General features: G+C 40.1%; 1 protein-coding gene across 3 annotated transcripts in view; it reads right to left on the minus strand.

The window, feature by feature from the left end:
• The window catches only part of vps13b (vacuolar protein sorting 13 homolog B), a 318,686-nt gene that overhangs the window by 268,999 nt on the left and 34,831 nt on the right, over nt 1-14,856 (minus strand). For all 3 annotated transcript variants that reach the window (XR_002874967.1, XM_023964361.1, XM_023964362.1), the window contains exons 8-15: nt 13,363-13,625; nt 9,773-9,868; nt 8,754-8,876; nt 8,322-8,459; nt 4,373-4,460; nt 2,550-2,735; nt 1,637-1,803; nt 178-372 (exon numbers count right to left, since the gene is read on the minus strand). Coding sequence is in view for 2 of the 3 variants with exons in the window: in XM_023964361.1 (XP_023820129.1) it covers nt 178-372; nt 1,637-1,803; nt 2,550-2,735; nt 4,373-4,460; nt 8,322-8,459; nt 8,754-8,876; nt 9,773-9,868; nt 13,363-13,625 (1,256 nt within the window). In the remaining variant the exon portion in view is untranslated. The remainder of the gene's footprint in view (nt 1-177; nt 373-1,636; nt 1,804-2,549; nt 2,736-4,372; nt 4,461-8,321; nt 8,460-8,753; nt 8,877-9,772; nt 9,869-13,362; nt 13,626-14,856) is intronic.

The raw sequence follows: 14,856 nt of genomic DNA on the forward strand, positions 1-14,856 counted from the left end.
TCACGAAGTCAATAACTTCACTGTTGAGTACAACATAGCTTGTGGTGGATAAAAACCTTCATAGCAACATTGATTACAAACTGTAAGTTACAAACCAGATACTTTCAACCAACAAAAAGCTAAAACTTTAAAGAACTCTGTTCATTAAAACTGTTGTTGTAGACTCAGTGCACTTACCTTGAGGTAGAGATGTGCATAGCAGTGATGTAGCAGGTTGTCAGGGGGCTGACTGAGACTGCTGACGGCGGAGACCAGCTTTGGAGCGTACATTGGCACAGAGTGTTCGACATTCACCCTTTCTACCTGGAACTGCACAGAAGGTAGCGGGCGCGTTGGGTGAAACACGGGCACAGAGACTGGTCCCGTTGCAGGCTGGAGAAGTGAAAAAGAAAGTACAAAACGGGTTTAAAAAAACAAACAGATTAATATACTTTGTGTGCCTGCATACATGCAGGTTGGCATGGTTATCCACAGTTTAGATTGACCCTAATAACCCATTACGTTGGGTGATGTACCGACAAATATATATGGTTACAAAATCTATTTTTGAAATTGGAATTGGAATCGGTTTATTTCAAGCAATCAAAGCAAGAATAATGCATAAACAAGACAACCAACAGAGGTTTATATCCAAACAAAGATATAGCAAACATAGGATAATTAGTCATAAAACTGATTGGAAAATTCTCATACGTCCTCCAAGTAATTAATTCAATTAATACTCTGAAACATAAACACATTTGCTCTTTTGTATAAAGAACATGACACAATAAAACTATGAACTATTAAGATTGTAACAAGAAGATCAATAGGTATCTTAAAAGGGAGTGGGAGGAAGTAAACCTATATAATCCCACCCGTGTTTCAAATATTAATTACAAAATCTTTTATGTTGTTAAAAAATAGTTTTATGTGAAAACTAAACACGTGGAATTTAAAAAACATTATGAAAAATAGGAAGAAAAATTTGCCATTAAAAACACAACCAATTGTTCGAAAGCAAAATTGATCAATGGATTCGATGAATCTGGTTTTTCAACCAAGCCCTGGAAGGAACACCTGTTTTGCTCAGCTGTCAGCACAGATTCAAGCCTTCTTCCGATGCATGCAAGTCTGAAACCAAAGCATCTCTCTGAACAACTTCCTAAAGGTGAATTTAAAATGTTTTTCTATTAGTTTCTTTCTTGAATTCTCTCCATAAACTTTTTTTTTAATAGCTATGATAAAATTAAGCATCTCAAGTCAGAATCATTTAAATGGAAAATGCTGATCCTTCATTTATCCCACAGATGTGCCCCCCCACCACCACCACCTCTCCACCAGAACAGCTTCAGTAAATCCACTCCTTTTGTGGTCCATCTCATTAATTATAAAGCAAATAGACATAGGTGGACAATTTAGTACACTAATATATATTGTTTAGCTTTTAGATTACAGAATCACCATTATCCTCCTGGTGAAAATACAAAAGAGATGTAAACGTTTGGATTCTCAATTCAGACGTGATTTTAAAAAAAGACCGTGAACTGCTAATATGGAGACAAAGCTCTAAAAGGTTTTCAAAAACATATTCAGAAAGTAAAGATATCAGGGATAATGATGTGAATTAAAGGAAAATAAGAGCAGCAAGTCCTACTTTATGACCCATGATGACTGGCAGTGTGTGGAGGAGGTTGAACTCTGCCATGGAGACGGTGACCGACACTTGAAGCAAAGTGAGACAAGTGAGTCTGGTGGGGATAAACTCCTCCAAGTCTAAGATCTCCTCTGGAGTAGCTGGACCAGTGCTTTCCTTCACGGTTTCTAAGAAAGGCAGCCAAGACAAAGCATATTTGTTACTAAAACATCAAAGTTATAATTTCCATTTTGGACATTTCTAAAAGATTGCTAACAAAAGGTTAAACAATACTAATTTTTTTTAAAATGCAGTCAAGTAAGGCTCTACCAAGTAAACAGACATTCATGTCTAGTCCAAACATAATGTGCACAGTTCTAAACCTTTGCTCTTCACAATGTCATCTTGAGGAGGCAGGACAACTGAAAAGTGAAGGAGGCGAGGAACATCAAAGTCTTTGAGGTTCTTTCCAACATCAAGATGCAGATTTAGAACATTTTTTCCTCCAAATGTTTGCATTGATTCTAAAGACTACCTTGGAAATGTGAAAATGTACAAAGATGGGATTTTGCATGTTCGGATAACTACGGTGACATGTAGCAGAGTGTAAAATTACTGTAAACACTAGTTTTAGTAGTTATAAAAAAGACTTATAGTAACAAGAAGAAACAAAAGATTCAATTGCATATCAAAACCTTTTAAACCCTTTTTTGCATTACTGTTAATTTAGAAAGTTGATGTAAATGTCTGAATGGTGGAGAAAAGTTTAAACACCTGCTGTTAGTCATTAAAGAATCCTTATTTTACTGGGCAACTCAGTCATATTTTACTTTCTGCCCCAAGTGTTTTATTTAAAGGTGCAAAAGACCTAACAGACCCCGCAGCCTTTAAGACGATTTCTGCACATCTGAAAGAAGTTTATCAAATCACTGACCTGGCTGGGGTCTGCAGTAGGACACATATTCGTGGTCCATGGCACAGGTAATCATTTTGAGAATGCGGTGAATGGCGCTGCTGTGAAGCCTAATGTTGAGCGGTCCCACCACCAGCCTCTTGATGGACGTCTCTTCAACCGCTGCCACTGCCTCCTCCATGCCTGACACTAGGAACTCCTGTGAGCCTGCAAAGAGATGAATCCAAAAGAGGAACGTTTACGTACCAAAACACCTTTTTCTTTAAAGAAAATATTCCTTTTTTTATATATAGTTTAGCCCCACAAAAGAACCACAGAAATAGCAGTAGTGTAACACAGCAGCAGGGAACACCACACAGGGCTGTGAACAACTTGAGTGATGAATATTCCAAATGTTCGGTTCTCTCACACAGCTGTCCCTTCATTCATCTTGGGCCCGTGTTCCAGAGGTCCACTTAAAAGAGCCAGTTCCCCGGCAATAAAAACAGAGAAATTAAAAATAAAAGAAGGGGGTGGATGAATGGCAGTAAGAGAAAGAGGACAAAGGGTCACCACTAGCTTTATTCCCATTACAATCTACCCCTAAACATTCTTGGAGCTCAGATTAAATGCAATGAATTTTACCTTTTTTGCTCTAAGGGGCTGGTGTGAGGGTGTAACTTTCAGTCAATGTTGAAAACTTATAAAGGGCAACAGGCATTGACACGTCCCCTTCCCCCCCAATGAGATGTGGCTGCAGTGGATTACAGCTAATATCAACCAGATGGCTGCAGTTATAGGGCCGCTGGACTGATGAAGAGGCTCATTTTAGCTGGGATTTGACTGGATCTTCATTTGCCATTGTTAAAATCTACAATATTAGTCTAATCTGAAGTCATTCTAAAGAGGGACCCACTCATGAGTTTGGCTGACACTGGGTCTGCTTCTTGTTGTGAGGGAGCAGCAGCAGCCGTCCCAGGAAAAGCAGGTGACACTTATCCAAAGATCAGGTCAGAAATCCCTCCGACAACTCCAGATGACAATATCAACGGTTTCTTTTATTCAGACAATCATCTGAAGTTGACAGCAGCAGGAAGAAAAAACAGCCTGATTCAAAAGACGGCAGAAAAACTCATACATTAAGTAATCGGAGAAACAAAGTTTATCTATACAAAGTTTCATCTGTACACCGAAGTGATCTAGATGTTAGTTTTGAAGTTCTAAGCATGATTTAGGATGTGTTTTGTAATTCACTGCCTCTTTAGTTTGGTGGAATTATTATAGTTTTACTGATTGATGTCACCATCCATCATAAAAAAATAAAAATAAATAAAATGTTTTGACTGAAATACAGTGTCATCTTTCAACAGAAGCTTCTGATCATTCTGAAGTTGATACAAATCCTGAAGGAATGAGAAACCCTGACTGTCTTTAGGCTTCTGCCAAGGAGACTGACATCTAATTAGGTAAGAAAAGCCTACTCACTTTCTCAAGAGCTTACAGGTAAAGAGAGGGAGGGGAAACAGTGTTTCAACAGGCAACGGGGAAGAGAAACTCAAATATGTGTCAGTGCAGCCTAAACACTTTTGACAGTTGCCCCACAGGTAAGTTTAGGGTGAGAGCGAGGACAGAGAGGGTCAACGACCAGGTGGCCATGAACGAAACAAGGCCGGCTCTTTCTTCGAGGCTGGAGTGGGCTTGTTTGACAGGGAGGAGAAAAGGGAGGAAGAATGGAAAAGACAGACACGAAGAGGAGAGGAACAGGGCAGAGAGAGGAAGAGTGAACATGACAGGCAGGGAGAAAAAGAGAGATGAGGTTGCAGGGTGACCAAACAAGCTCTGAGGAGGAATGAATTCAACAATACCTTTGCCACCGCTGTTCTCCATTGTGTAGAGATAATCCATGTAAAAAGCCCCGAAGCGCTGCATGCCAGCTATCTCTGTGTAGGTCTCCTGTCAAACAAAAGTGGAGCTCGGCAAATATGGCAGTAAGGGTGCAAACAAGCTGATAGCCTTTGAGTGGCAATGACTGGGGCCAAGGCAGATAGAGTGAGGGTCAAATCAGAGATAACTAAACTACAGCGTTGAATATGCTTGTTTACCTTGCTACTCATATCATTGATAGAATTTTAAACACTTCCAACTTAAATAAAAGGAGAACAATAAAAAGTTCCCACTCAGTGTAATAAAATATAGAACTATTTTGAGTTGGCAATTATTAGGAGCAAAAAAAAAGCTGAATTTTATTAGTGGACATTTATGTATGCTTTAGAAATACACCAATTGTTTCCTAAATATGAACCCTAAATTTGTGATAAATTATCAGTCAGATAAACTGTAGATGGATCTCAATGAAATTTCTATATTTTCCATGAAAACACTCTCTTTCTGATCCTTGGATTTTAGTCTAATTTTCATGATGGCTCTATCTTAGAATTCCAGATTTGAAGAATATTTTTATCAAGCATTTTTGTTTTGCAAACACTACATTCTATTCTATAGCTATACTCATGGGGTAAGGTATTGATTTCATTTTTGACCAATAAAAAAACCTTTTATAGCACACATTAATCAAGGAGAGTTTGCATAAAACAGCTTCCTAAGGCTAAAAGGGAGGTAGAAATCTGCATGTATGTTTTTTCACTTAATGAGAGTCACAACAGAGGAAAACATAACTGCAACAGCAAGAACAACAAATCCCATCATGTCCTTGAAGATTTAAATCAACTTCATCAAGTTAGGAATTAAAGCCTTTTAAAAAGGTAATACTTGATAAAAATTAAACTGGAAACATCATTTGCTCAAAAATTGTAACAAGTCTGAGTTTGACTTTGCTACTAAACCAACGTGTACAAACATAAAAAATAAAATGCTTAATTGCAAAAAAAATAAAAAAGACTTAAAAGACAAAAAATTAAAAATAAAAGCATCCAACATAGTCAGCACCCCCGCTGACAGAAAATTTCTCTGGACAAAGGCCTAAGGAGAGCCTTATCAGAGAGACAGGTTAATGAGTAATATTTATAAGGGCATGTCTAATGGCCATGGCATGCTTTTGGATCAAAGCCAGACTGCTTTCAAAACCACTAATGAATCAACGCTAAAACCTCAGAGTGTTAAACTTTCAAGCATGACCAGAGCAGAAGAAGGATGGATGGATATTCAAACAAGTGCTTTATTGACGGTAATGAACATTTGTAAGTAGAGTCAACACTTCAGCTGTGAGCACTGATGAATGAAGCCCAGAATAATCAGAAACCAAGGCTTCAGACAGCAGAACCACTGCAAAAATACACAAACATAAAGAAGTTAAACCGGGTATGATAACAACAAAAAAGCTTTGCCTTTCCAGGTCAAACATAAAAAGTATTTGCAAACATTAGATAATGTTTGCAAATACAATACAATAATGGTCAAAATGAGTGCTGTCCCCTTGCTTTTTCCAATTTCTGATAGTTATAAAATACACATTTTGTTTGTTTTCCAACCGGCGCCACAATAAGCTGCCAGTTACTAGCTCTGAGTTAGTGGAGTTGTTTCTGTGTTTTGACTGGGGTCCTTAAAGAGTTATTTATGACAACCTTGTTGCATCTGCACCCCTCTACAAAGTGAGCTGCTGGGGGGGTGGATGCCCTGACAGGAAAAGGAGGAGGACTGACAAACTGGTGTTCGGAGTTCCAACTCCTATTTGGGATGTCCCCCAGAGTCTATGGCTATGTTCACACTGCGCTGCACGCGCTCTCTCCTCCCTGAGGGGCAGTGGGGGGTGGGCATTCATGTTGTGTGTTAGGGAGGAAGGAGAATGATGATAAAAGAAGGCTTCCCCCAGCAGAACTGCTTTTGACTCTTTATCGACCCGCTCTAGAGAATCTGAGGGTCCAAACGGGGAAGTGAACCCCGAAGGAGGATCTACCTTCTGTCCCCCGCGCTTCTGACCACGGTTGGAAAGAGAAAAAGTCATCGCGGGAAAGCTTCAACTCAACACTCGGCCATTTTGCTGGAATTTTTTTCAAAAACCGCCCGGTTGCGATAAGAGCCCTCGAGTTTGGCCTGAATAGAGATGCCACCCCAAATATTAATCAAATCGGTGACCTCGCTTCCCTTCCACTGACTGGTATCAGCAGCATCTTCCACCATGGTTGATGTTTATGTTCTCATTCCCGTCTACTTCAACGCAGAATGTTGACGTTTGTAGCGTATCGATGACGTACGGATCATATACATGTGGCCTGGCCGTTCAGACGGCGGTCGCATTTCAAAAATATTCGGATACGTATCAGATTCAGGACCACATACCCAAGTTGCCTGGGTGGCATTTGAAAAGATCGGATCTGTGTCGATCAGACTGTCATGAAAAGATCAGATTCAGGTCGCATATGGGGCAAAAAAATCGGAATTGGGCCGTTTCAGCCTGCAGTTTGAACGTAGCCTTAGACTATGGTGGGTGACAAGAGGATGTTAAAAATCCATCATGGACAGCCTTCTTTATCATCAGCAGCATGATGACTTTACACTAGAGGGCTGCATTGGGATTGGGTCCCGCCGGGTCCCGCGGGACCCAATCCAAATCTAGCGGGATTGGGCGGTTTGAATTGTGCTGCGGGCGGGAGCGGGCGGCAAAAAAAACAACCCGCGGGATCAGTGCTGCCATGAATATCTCATGAATATATATTAGCAGACTAGGTTAGGCTGTGCGGCTGTTGGATTCTTATGTACTGAAGCTCCGTGAAGGCACCAGGTAGAGACGCCCAATGGCCTCTGTCATTTAACCTGTTGTTGGGGGTGTGCAACGCCCCGCCTCTTACTAAGAGCGCGCTTCAGGCTGTCTGTCTGCGCGCGCACACAAGCACACTTTAAACCGAACAGGATTTGGGAAAATATAGTTAATATTTAAGTTGCACAAAAGAGGAATGCATGAAAAGATGAGGTTGGAGGAGGGACATGTATCTCTTTAGTAATATTAATACAAATACGTGTTTTTTTCCTGCGGGACGGGAGACGATACAAAATCAATGCTTCTCTATTACTGTGCGGGACTAAATTCTATGAGTTTTGCGGGTGCGGGCGGGAGTGGACATACATATTGCGGGTGCGGGCGGGAGTGTAACGCATACGTTGCGGGAGCGGGCGGGATTGGTCAGAAATTCAGCGGGCGCGGGCGGGATGAAGAAAATAGTCCCGCGCAGGGCTCTACTTTACACCTCACTTTCTTACTGTCATCTACAGAAAGACTCTACAACCCCTCATAGACCCTGGACAATAATTATTGCTGTTGTCAATGTTTAAGTGTATTTGTAGCGTTATTTATGATCTATCTTATTTATTGTTGTTTCTTAAAGAGCTATGGTAACAAGGTAATTTCCCTTTTGTGGGATCAAAAAAGTTTTTATTTTTTATTTTATTCAAAACTGGGCCACTTGTCATTCAGATGTCTCTGAGTGTTCTCTCAAAGCCACTAGACCAGATCAGCATTGCAAATGATTGATGGTCTTTTCTGGATAAATGAATTGTTGTTGAAAAAGCACTGACTCTAGTTCATGTTACATTCTTAAAGAGAACGCCTTTTAACTTCAAGTTTGGAAATATTATTTTAAAGCAAAAAGAAAAAAAAATCATCTGCATGGCTACAAACATGCTCTGGGACAGACTTGTGCCTTGTTCAGGGTGTACCCTGCACCTGTCCCAACAGTAGCTGGATTGGCTCCAGCAACCCCGCAACCCTGAAAAGGATTTGGCGGGGCAAATGGATGAACGGTTTCACAGATCCTTTGGAAAAAAGATTTGTTGATCATCTGCAGGTCCTTTTATTCTGACCTTGTGGTTAGCTGCATCAAGGATGAACTCGGCCCGGACTCCGTTGTTCTCTGGACTGCGGTAGTCAAAGAGGGAGTTGGTGAGGTAAGTCATGCCCTTCATACTGAGGCTGTCCCCACAACTCAGGAAGACCGCATCCTGCAGAGACACAAAGTAACACAAAAGGGTTGGAAGGTTTTAACGCAAAAAAGTGAAATATTAAGAACATGCTAAAGCGATAAAATCTAAAAATTTAAAAAGATAAAGTTTAAGCTAGCTAAAGCTAAAAATGCTGCATGTCCACCCATGCATCATCCTCTTAGTGGGACTTCAGGAGGAGGAACAGATTGTGTTTTTAAAACCACGACTTACCCCTAAGAATATTTAAACTGTTGTTTATTTTCTGAAACACATATCTGTCAATATTCTTTGAGTCTTTAAGTCTTACTTTACCTCCTCACGCCGGTTGATATTTTCCTCAAAATCCCGGACTCCCATGATGCTTTTTAGGCATATAGCTCGGCAGCCCACAAAGCCAATTTGACAGTCGAAGAAAGGCTCTCCCATCATGAGCACCTGGAAACAACATAATTATGAGTATCCACATATTTCCCAGAAAGAGATACACGTGAACTTAAAAACACTTTTTTTTTTAAAAAAGCACAAAATTTGAAAATAATGTGTATTAAAGTTCCCCTCAGATGAAAGTCACGTTTTTTGAGCTTTTAACATGTACTTGTGGCATTTTTCTTATGATTTTTTTTTCCAAACAAAGATTCTAAATAGCTTGTCTTTGAACTACTGGTATAAAAAACTTAGTAAACACATGTATATAAATTTTTATTTTACAATTGCATATCATAAATTTCTTTCAATACAGAACAAATAACTGCTCTGCCTTTCGACACTGACACATTTAGTCTCAGGTCAGTTCTCCTCATCTCTGTTCCAACAAAAGCAGAATTTACATAAAACAAAAAATCTGTACATTTTAACATCTGGAAGAACCCCTTAAGGCACAAGACTTTTCTCCCACTCGGACCAGATAATCAGTCATAAAAAACCATGTCATGGGAAAAAGTGAAAGTAATCCACAATGGTTTCATTATTGAATGCATACTAGTTGCCTTGCAAAATGCTTTAAGTTATAAAGAGTAAAAATGTGAATCTTTTCAACAGTGAAATATCCATTAACATAATAGCAACCAAAAGCAAACATAAGGCTCTTTATGGTAATGTCATGTAAATTTGCAGTCTGATACAATTGAATGGAAAGTTCATTGATGACGTGATTAAATAAAAGACGTCGTTACACAATAAATAATGAATTCTGCCTAATGTTAATTTTTTAGTGAGAATATGTACCTTCTTTGAGACCAGTTTAAGGCTTAAAATAAACAAAATATACGTCAGGATACAGATGTGCCACAATAGTTGGTGTAAATTACCATCATTAACCTTTGCAGTCTTACCTCAACAGTGATTCCCTCTTGCTCCACACACAGCACTTCTCTGGACTTGACTTTCTGCGGACTGTAGTAGCTGCTCTCCGACTGTGTTTCTGTAAGCTGAGCGACCACAGAGGAAACTTACTAACTGGGGCAGCAGCATCAGTAATAAAATGCATTTGAAAGGTTCTCCTGGGCGTTTGAGGGAGCTGATCCCAGGCAACAGAAAACTAGTATCATCAATCAATATCTAATAACCTACAGTCGTGGCCAAATATTTTGAGAAATACATAAAAATTGGAAATTGGAAAAGTTGCTGCTTAAGTTTTTATAACAGCAATTGGCATATACTCTAGAATGTTATGAAGAGTGATCAGATGAAATGCATAGTCCATCTTAGCCAAGAAAATTAACTTAATCCCGAAAAAACCTGTCCACTGCATTGGACAGGTCGCCAGTCTGTCGCAGGGCCACAATCACACACCCAACACTGCCACATTCACACCTATGGACCATCTAGAGTGACCAATTAACCTATGAAGCACGTTTTTGGATGGTGGGAGGAAGCCGGAGTCCCCGGAGAAAACCCTCGCATGCACGGGGAGAACATGCAAACTCCACACAGAAAGGTCCCCCCCCCATTGATGTTCTGTTTTAGGTCCTCCAGCCGAGACTTGAACAGGCGGCCTTCTTGCTGTGAGGCAGGAGCGCTAAATATTGCTCCACAGTGCAGTGAAACGTATTTAGTGCTAGTAATTATATTTCAGTGCATCACAGAAACAACTGAAACAAAGACCTAAAAGCAGTTTAGAAGCAAACTTTGTGAAAACTAATATTTATGTCATTGTCAAAACGTTTGGCCATGACTGTACAAAATGACCTCACAATCTAAACTGGTAATTACACTTGACACTTTACACTATGGACATTCAAAGTAAACGTCCTGCATCACGTCTAGGCCCAACTGTAAAAAATGACTTCAGAAAATCAAAAAAGGAGATATAGAGACCCATTGGTACATTCAAAATCTGGGAAAAGACAAAAAAAATAATCATTAGGTTTGACATTACAATTAAAGGATGTCAGAAAACTCAGCTAAAAACTTGAAAGACTACATCTTGTTGATTAGTTAGTAACTCAAGAGGAGGCTTTCTCAAGCACTCGATCCCAGTTATGACACTTTCTCGCTTTCTTATCTTTGCTTTCCAGTTTGAATTTTGAAGCAAAATCAGAAAAGAATTGTTAGTTAATAGTGGCTGGAAAGTGTGAGTGGAGGAGAGACACGTCTTAAAAATGTGCGAGAGTAGGAGGAAGAAAAAGAGACAGATTAGGCACCTGGTTAAAACGGGCTGGCCGTGGTGAGACGGTGCAGAGCTGATTTTTCTGAGGTTCGTTTAAATCTATGGGTGGAGACCTGAGTTCTCCAACCAGCCCCGACCTATTCAGCTTTAACACAGGAAGCAGGTGCAGAGCACCAAGCAGCTGTGGTCTATTATTCTGACAGAGCAGACCCTCACCCTCGCTCCTTCCCTTTTCTCAATCCTGATAGTTTAATCACCTGCAGGAAAAACTGCAGCACAGCTTTCAGTTCTCTGCATAAAATGGTGTATAAGGATGTTAACAGTATGACAGCATGAGTGCACAGTGGCAGTGTCATTAATTAGCTGCAAACTTGTGGGTAACGAAGCTCTTTAACGATGTGAAACTGCTCCAACTATATTTTATTGAGGCGTCTCTTATTAAACCTAAATACAGATGAGGATTTAGTTTCTGCAGAAAAATAGCAGCCTGTAATCCACACAGAAGCACTCTCACCAAATGTATTTACACCAGATTGTTCTTATTATAAATCATATCATTTACAGACTGTGGGAGTTGAAAATAAATTACTTTGTAATCAGCATTGAGTGTATTGAACTTTATTCTTTTAAGTGAACATACATTTTGGGGCTCACGTGTACAGTTTCATGTCATATAATTGTAACAAGTTGGGAAAAACCTGTAAGTTGACCTCACTCTGCCATCAACGGAAAAAAATAAATACAAGGTAAAATTGTTTTTTGAAATGAAAAGCAGGATTTATTTTTTTTCTGGCACACAGTAAAAGTCTGGCAGGTGTGCAATGGAAAAGAGGGTAAGAAATGGTCAGTGCTAAACTATGCCTTATAAGTGTAAAAGTCAATAAATTACTTTGACAATTTTGCCTGATCAAAGAGATGTGGGCCGCACTGTGTAAGCAACCGCAAAAAAACGGCTCCACTTCATGTCAAAGCCCGGTTCAGGCAGTGGCTGTTCCAAGACATGAAATTCCTTCAAACTAAATACTTCCTTGTAGGCAAGAGAGACGAGAACGGTCATCCATTCAGCTGACTGCAATTACTCCCAAAGAGAAGCAATTAATTGATTAAAAGAACTCAAACAATACAGGAACAGTTTAAACATTATTACAAAAACAACTAGGTTTATGTGGCCTGAGAAATACTTCCTCCTCACTGATGGCACACACTGCCAGGGACATGAATGCACAGCTAATACCTGGAGTATGTGCATGCCCACACACAGTGTGTGTGGGCACTGCCGCACTTTAGACTGAAAAACACAGATCCCGTCATTTGATCCACAGCGTCTGAATCTGAGGGACACATGAATTTCCACCGTTCTGAATGAACATGCAGGATGACCGTTTGGGATCCATTTCTAGTGTTCATGCCACGTTTAATGTTTAGAACATTAACGTGACCCAAGACATTAGTCAGTGGTTAAACACTAGCCTTTCTTGTACCTCACACACAGACAAAGAGGACTCTGTCTTTGAGAAGTTCCTCAGGACAAACCTGATCAACTCCAAATGAAAATGATCTTAAAAGACAGGGCTTGGTGGTAATAAGCAAGCAATGGGTTCATAAGCGAAACACCTACACGTGAGGAGATGCTGTTGAGCTATAAGCATAAAGGCTAGTTATGGTTCGTGTGATGCTACGTACACACTATGTGATGCACTTTCAAGAACCGGCTGAACGCAGGTTCTTGAACATGTTTTTAGCATTTGGTGTTCACACTGGAGCGTCACTACCTGATACTAGCGTGTGTACTCACAGTTGAAAGAGACTTGGTGAGAAATGCTAAAGCGGTACAAATCTCTAAAATCTTGGTCTGTGCTTTTTTTCTTTCTATTCCGATATATGAAAAACATAGTGTCACATAATTCTAGCCGGGCACAAACCATAATGTTAAATTTCTCCTCTATGTTCACTTTTCAAACAGTTGACACTTCTGTGAATTAAAAAGTTCAACATGTTTACCTTGAGTTTTGTACGTAGAGGCCAAATACCAACTGAAAAAATTGTGTGGCAAACACAGAGTTTTAAACGTGGAAGCCCAGAACAGCTATTTATGCGCTTTTACATAGACTTATCATTGGAAGTGGCCACTTCACACCAAGCCCAGTGTGAACAAAGCATGAGAGTGAATAAGGAAGTACTGCAGTTCAGACTAAAAGCAATGAGGTTGTGAAAATTTCAACGAGGAATGCGTCAGAAGGCACAGTCAAGAACTGAGCAGGGGACAAAAACTGAAAGATTCCAGCTTGATTTGTTTGTTTTCAGTAGATTTACCTTGAAGGTGATGGAAGCTTTGGTGCAGTAGAGGCCAATGGAAACTATGGGGTCTCTGGTCATGTTTTGTTGGGGACTGTTGGGATTGCCTCCAATCTCTCTCTGCTGATAAAGACCGTCTTCCCCTTCTTCAGCCACAATAGCTGGGATGAAGGACCAGGCCCACGACACCCAGCCCTGGTCTTCCCCCTCAGGACTAACATCACGCATGTAGACGTCTTGGCTTGAGAACGAATGAGATCCCTCCGTTTCAACATCCATGCCTGGTAAAGGTAAGAATTTCATGACAAAAAAGGAAAGTCAATATATTTTTGTTGTACGTTTTACTGGGATAAAATTAAAATTCATACGACCAAAAGTTGATTTGCTGCTTTGATGTCTAATCCATGCAAAAAGCAACAGGATTGTCTGAACAGCACAAGACCATTACATTACAAAGCACCCCCACAGCTTTAGTTAATGTGCAAACATGAAATTGTGTTGAAAAAAAAAGATGATGTGCCAAAAAATAAAGACTTCAAAATTGCCAATAAAATACCCCAAAATAAACACAAAATGAGACAGGCATGTTTCATTTGATTCTTAATGTACCAATTACTGAACCCGGGCTTATAAAACCCAGCAATAATACGGTGAGGCTTTTTTAGTGTCTATACCAAGGACAGCACACTCACTGTGTGCATTCCTTCAAGGCATTTTTATACAAGCAATTTGTTTAAGCCGTCAAGGGAGCACAGAAAACAGCACAGATTCGGGCAAAAGTAGTTCCTGCCAGAACTCCAACATGCAGGTGTTTAGGTATTTGCAAGAACTCACTGATGCATGAACTCTGTAACGGAAGGGGAAGTCCAGTCTAACTGATGCCAGAGAGCACAACTTGTCAGCCAGCATCCTGACAGAGGAGGACCTCAACTCACCACAGTGGTCAAGGCTGCTCAGGTCAAACAGTACAATCTGCATACACAACTGCACACAAGGACTGTGCTGGGTTGTCCATATGGACGTATGAAAAAGACAGATTGCTGTGTGTCATATGTGCAACCCATGCTAAGTAGTAGAAAGTGAAGACCAACTGTGGAAGTATAAAAACCAGGACAGTCATTATCTACCAGCACACATAAACAAACAGTTTTTTTTTTAAGTTGGTGTACAGATGAAGATGAAGAACATTTTCCTCCTTGCTTTCATAAGAAAACCACTTAAAGGTTCACAGCACCATCATGCACCCCTCTGGTTTGTGTCCTGACCAATGAAGTAGTCCCAACATGTCCGCTTCCATAGAAGTTGGAACAGAGGAAGCTGATGTCAGAACAGAAGAATGTGTAATCCCATTCCTCACTGCCTCATGTCCTTTGTGAGAAAAAAAACAATATTGTCTGTGAAGTCATAGTTTAAGAATCCCAGAGGCTAAGGCGGTAGAATATGACATATTTTAATTAAATCTTTGTCAAAAGGCAGTTGGAAATCCCATGTTATAACTTTTTATCTCTTTCC

This window comes from Oryzias latipes, chromosome 16 (assembly GCF_002234675.1).
Source record: "Oryzias latipes chromosome 16, ASM223467v1".
Lineage (NCBI taxonomy): Eukaryota > Metazoa > Chordata > Actinopteri > Beloniformes > Adrianichthyidae > Oryzias > Oryzias latipes.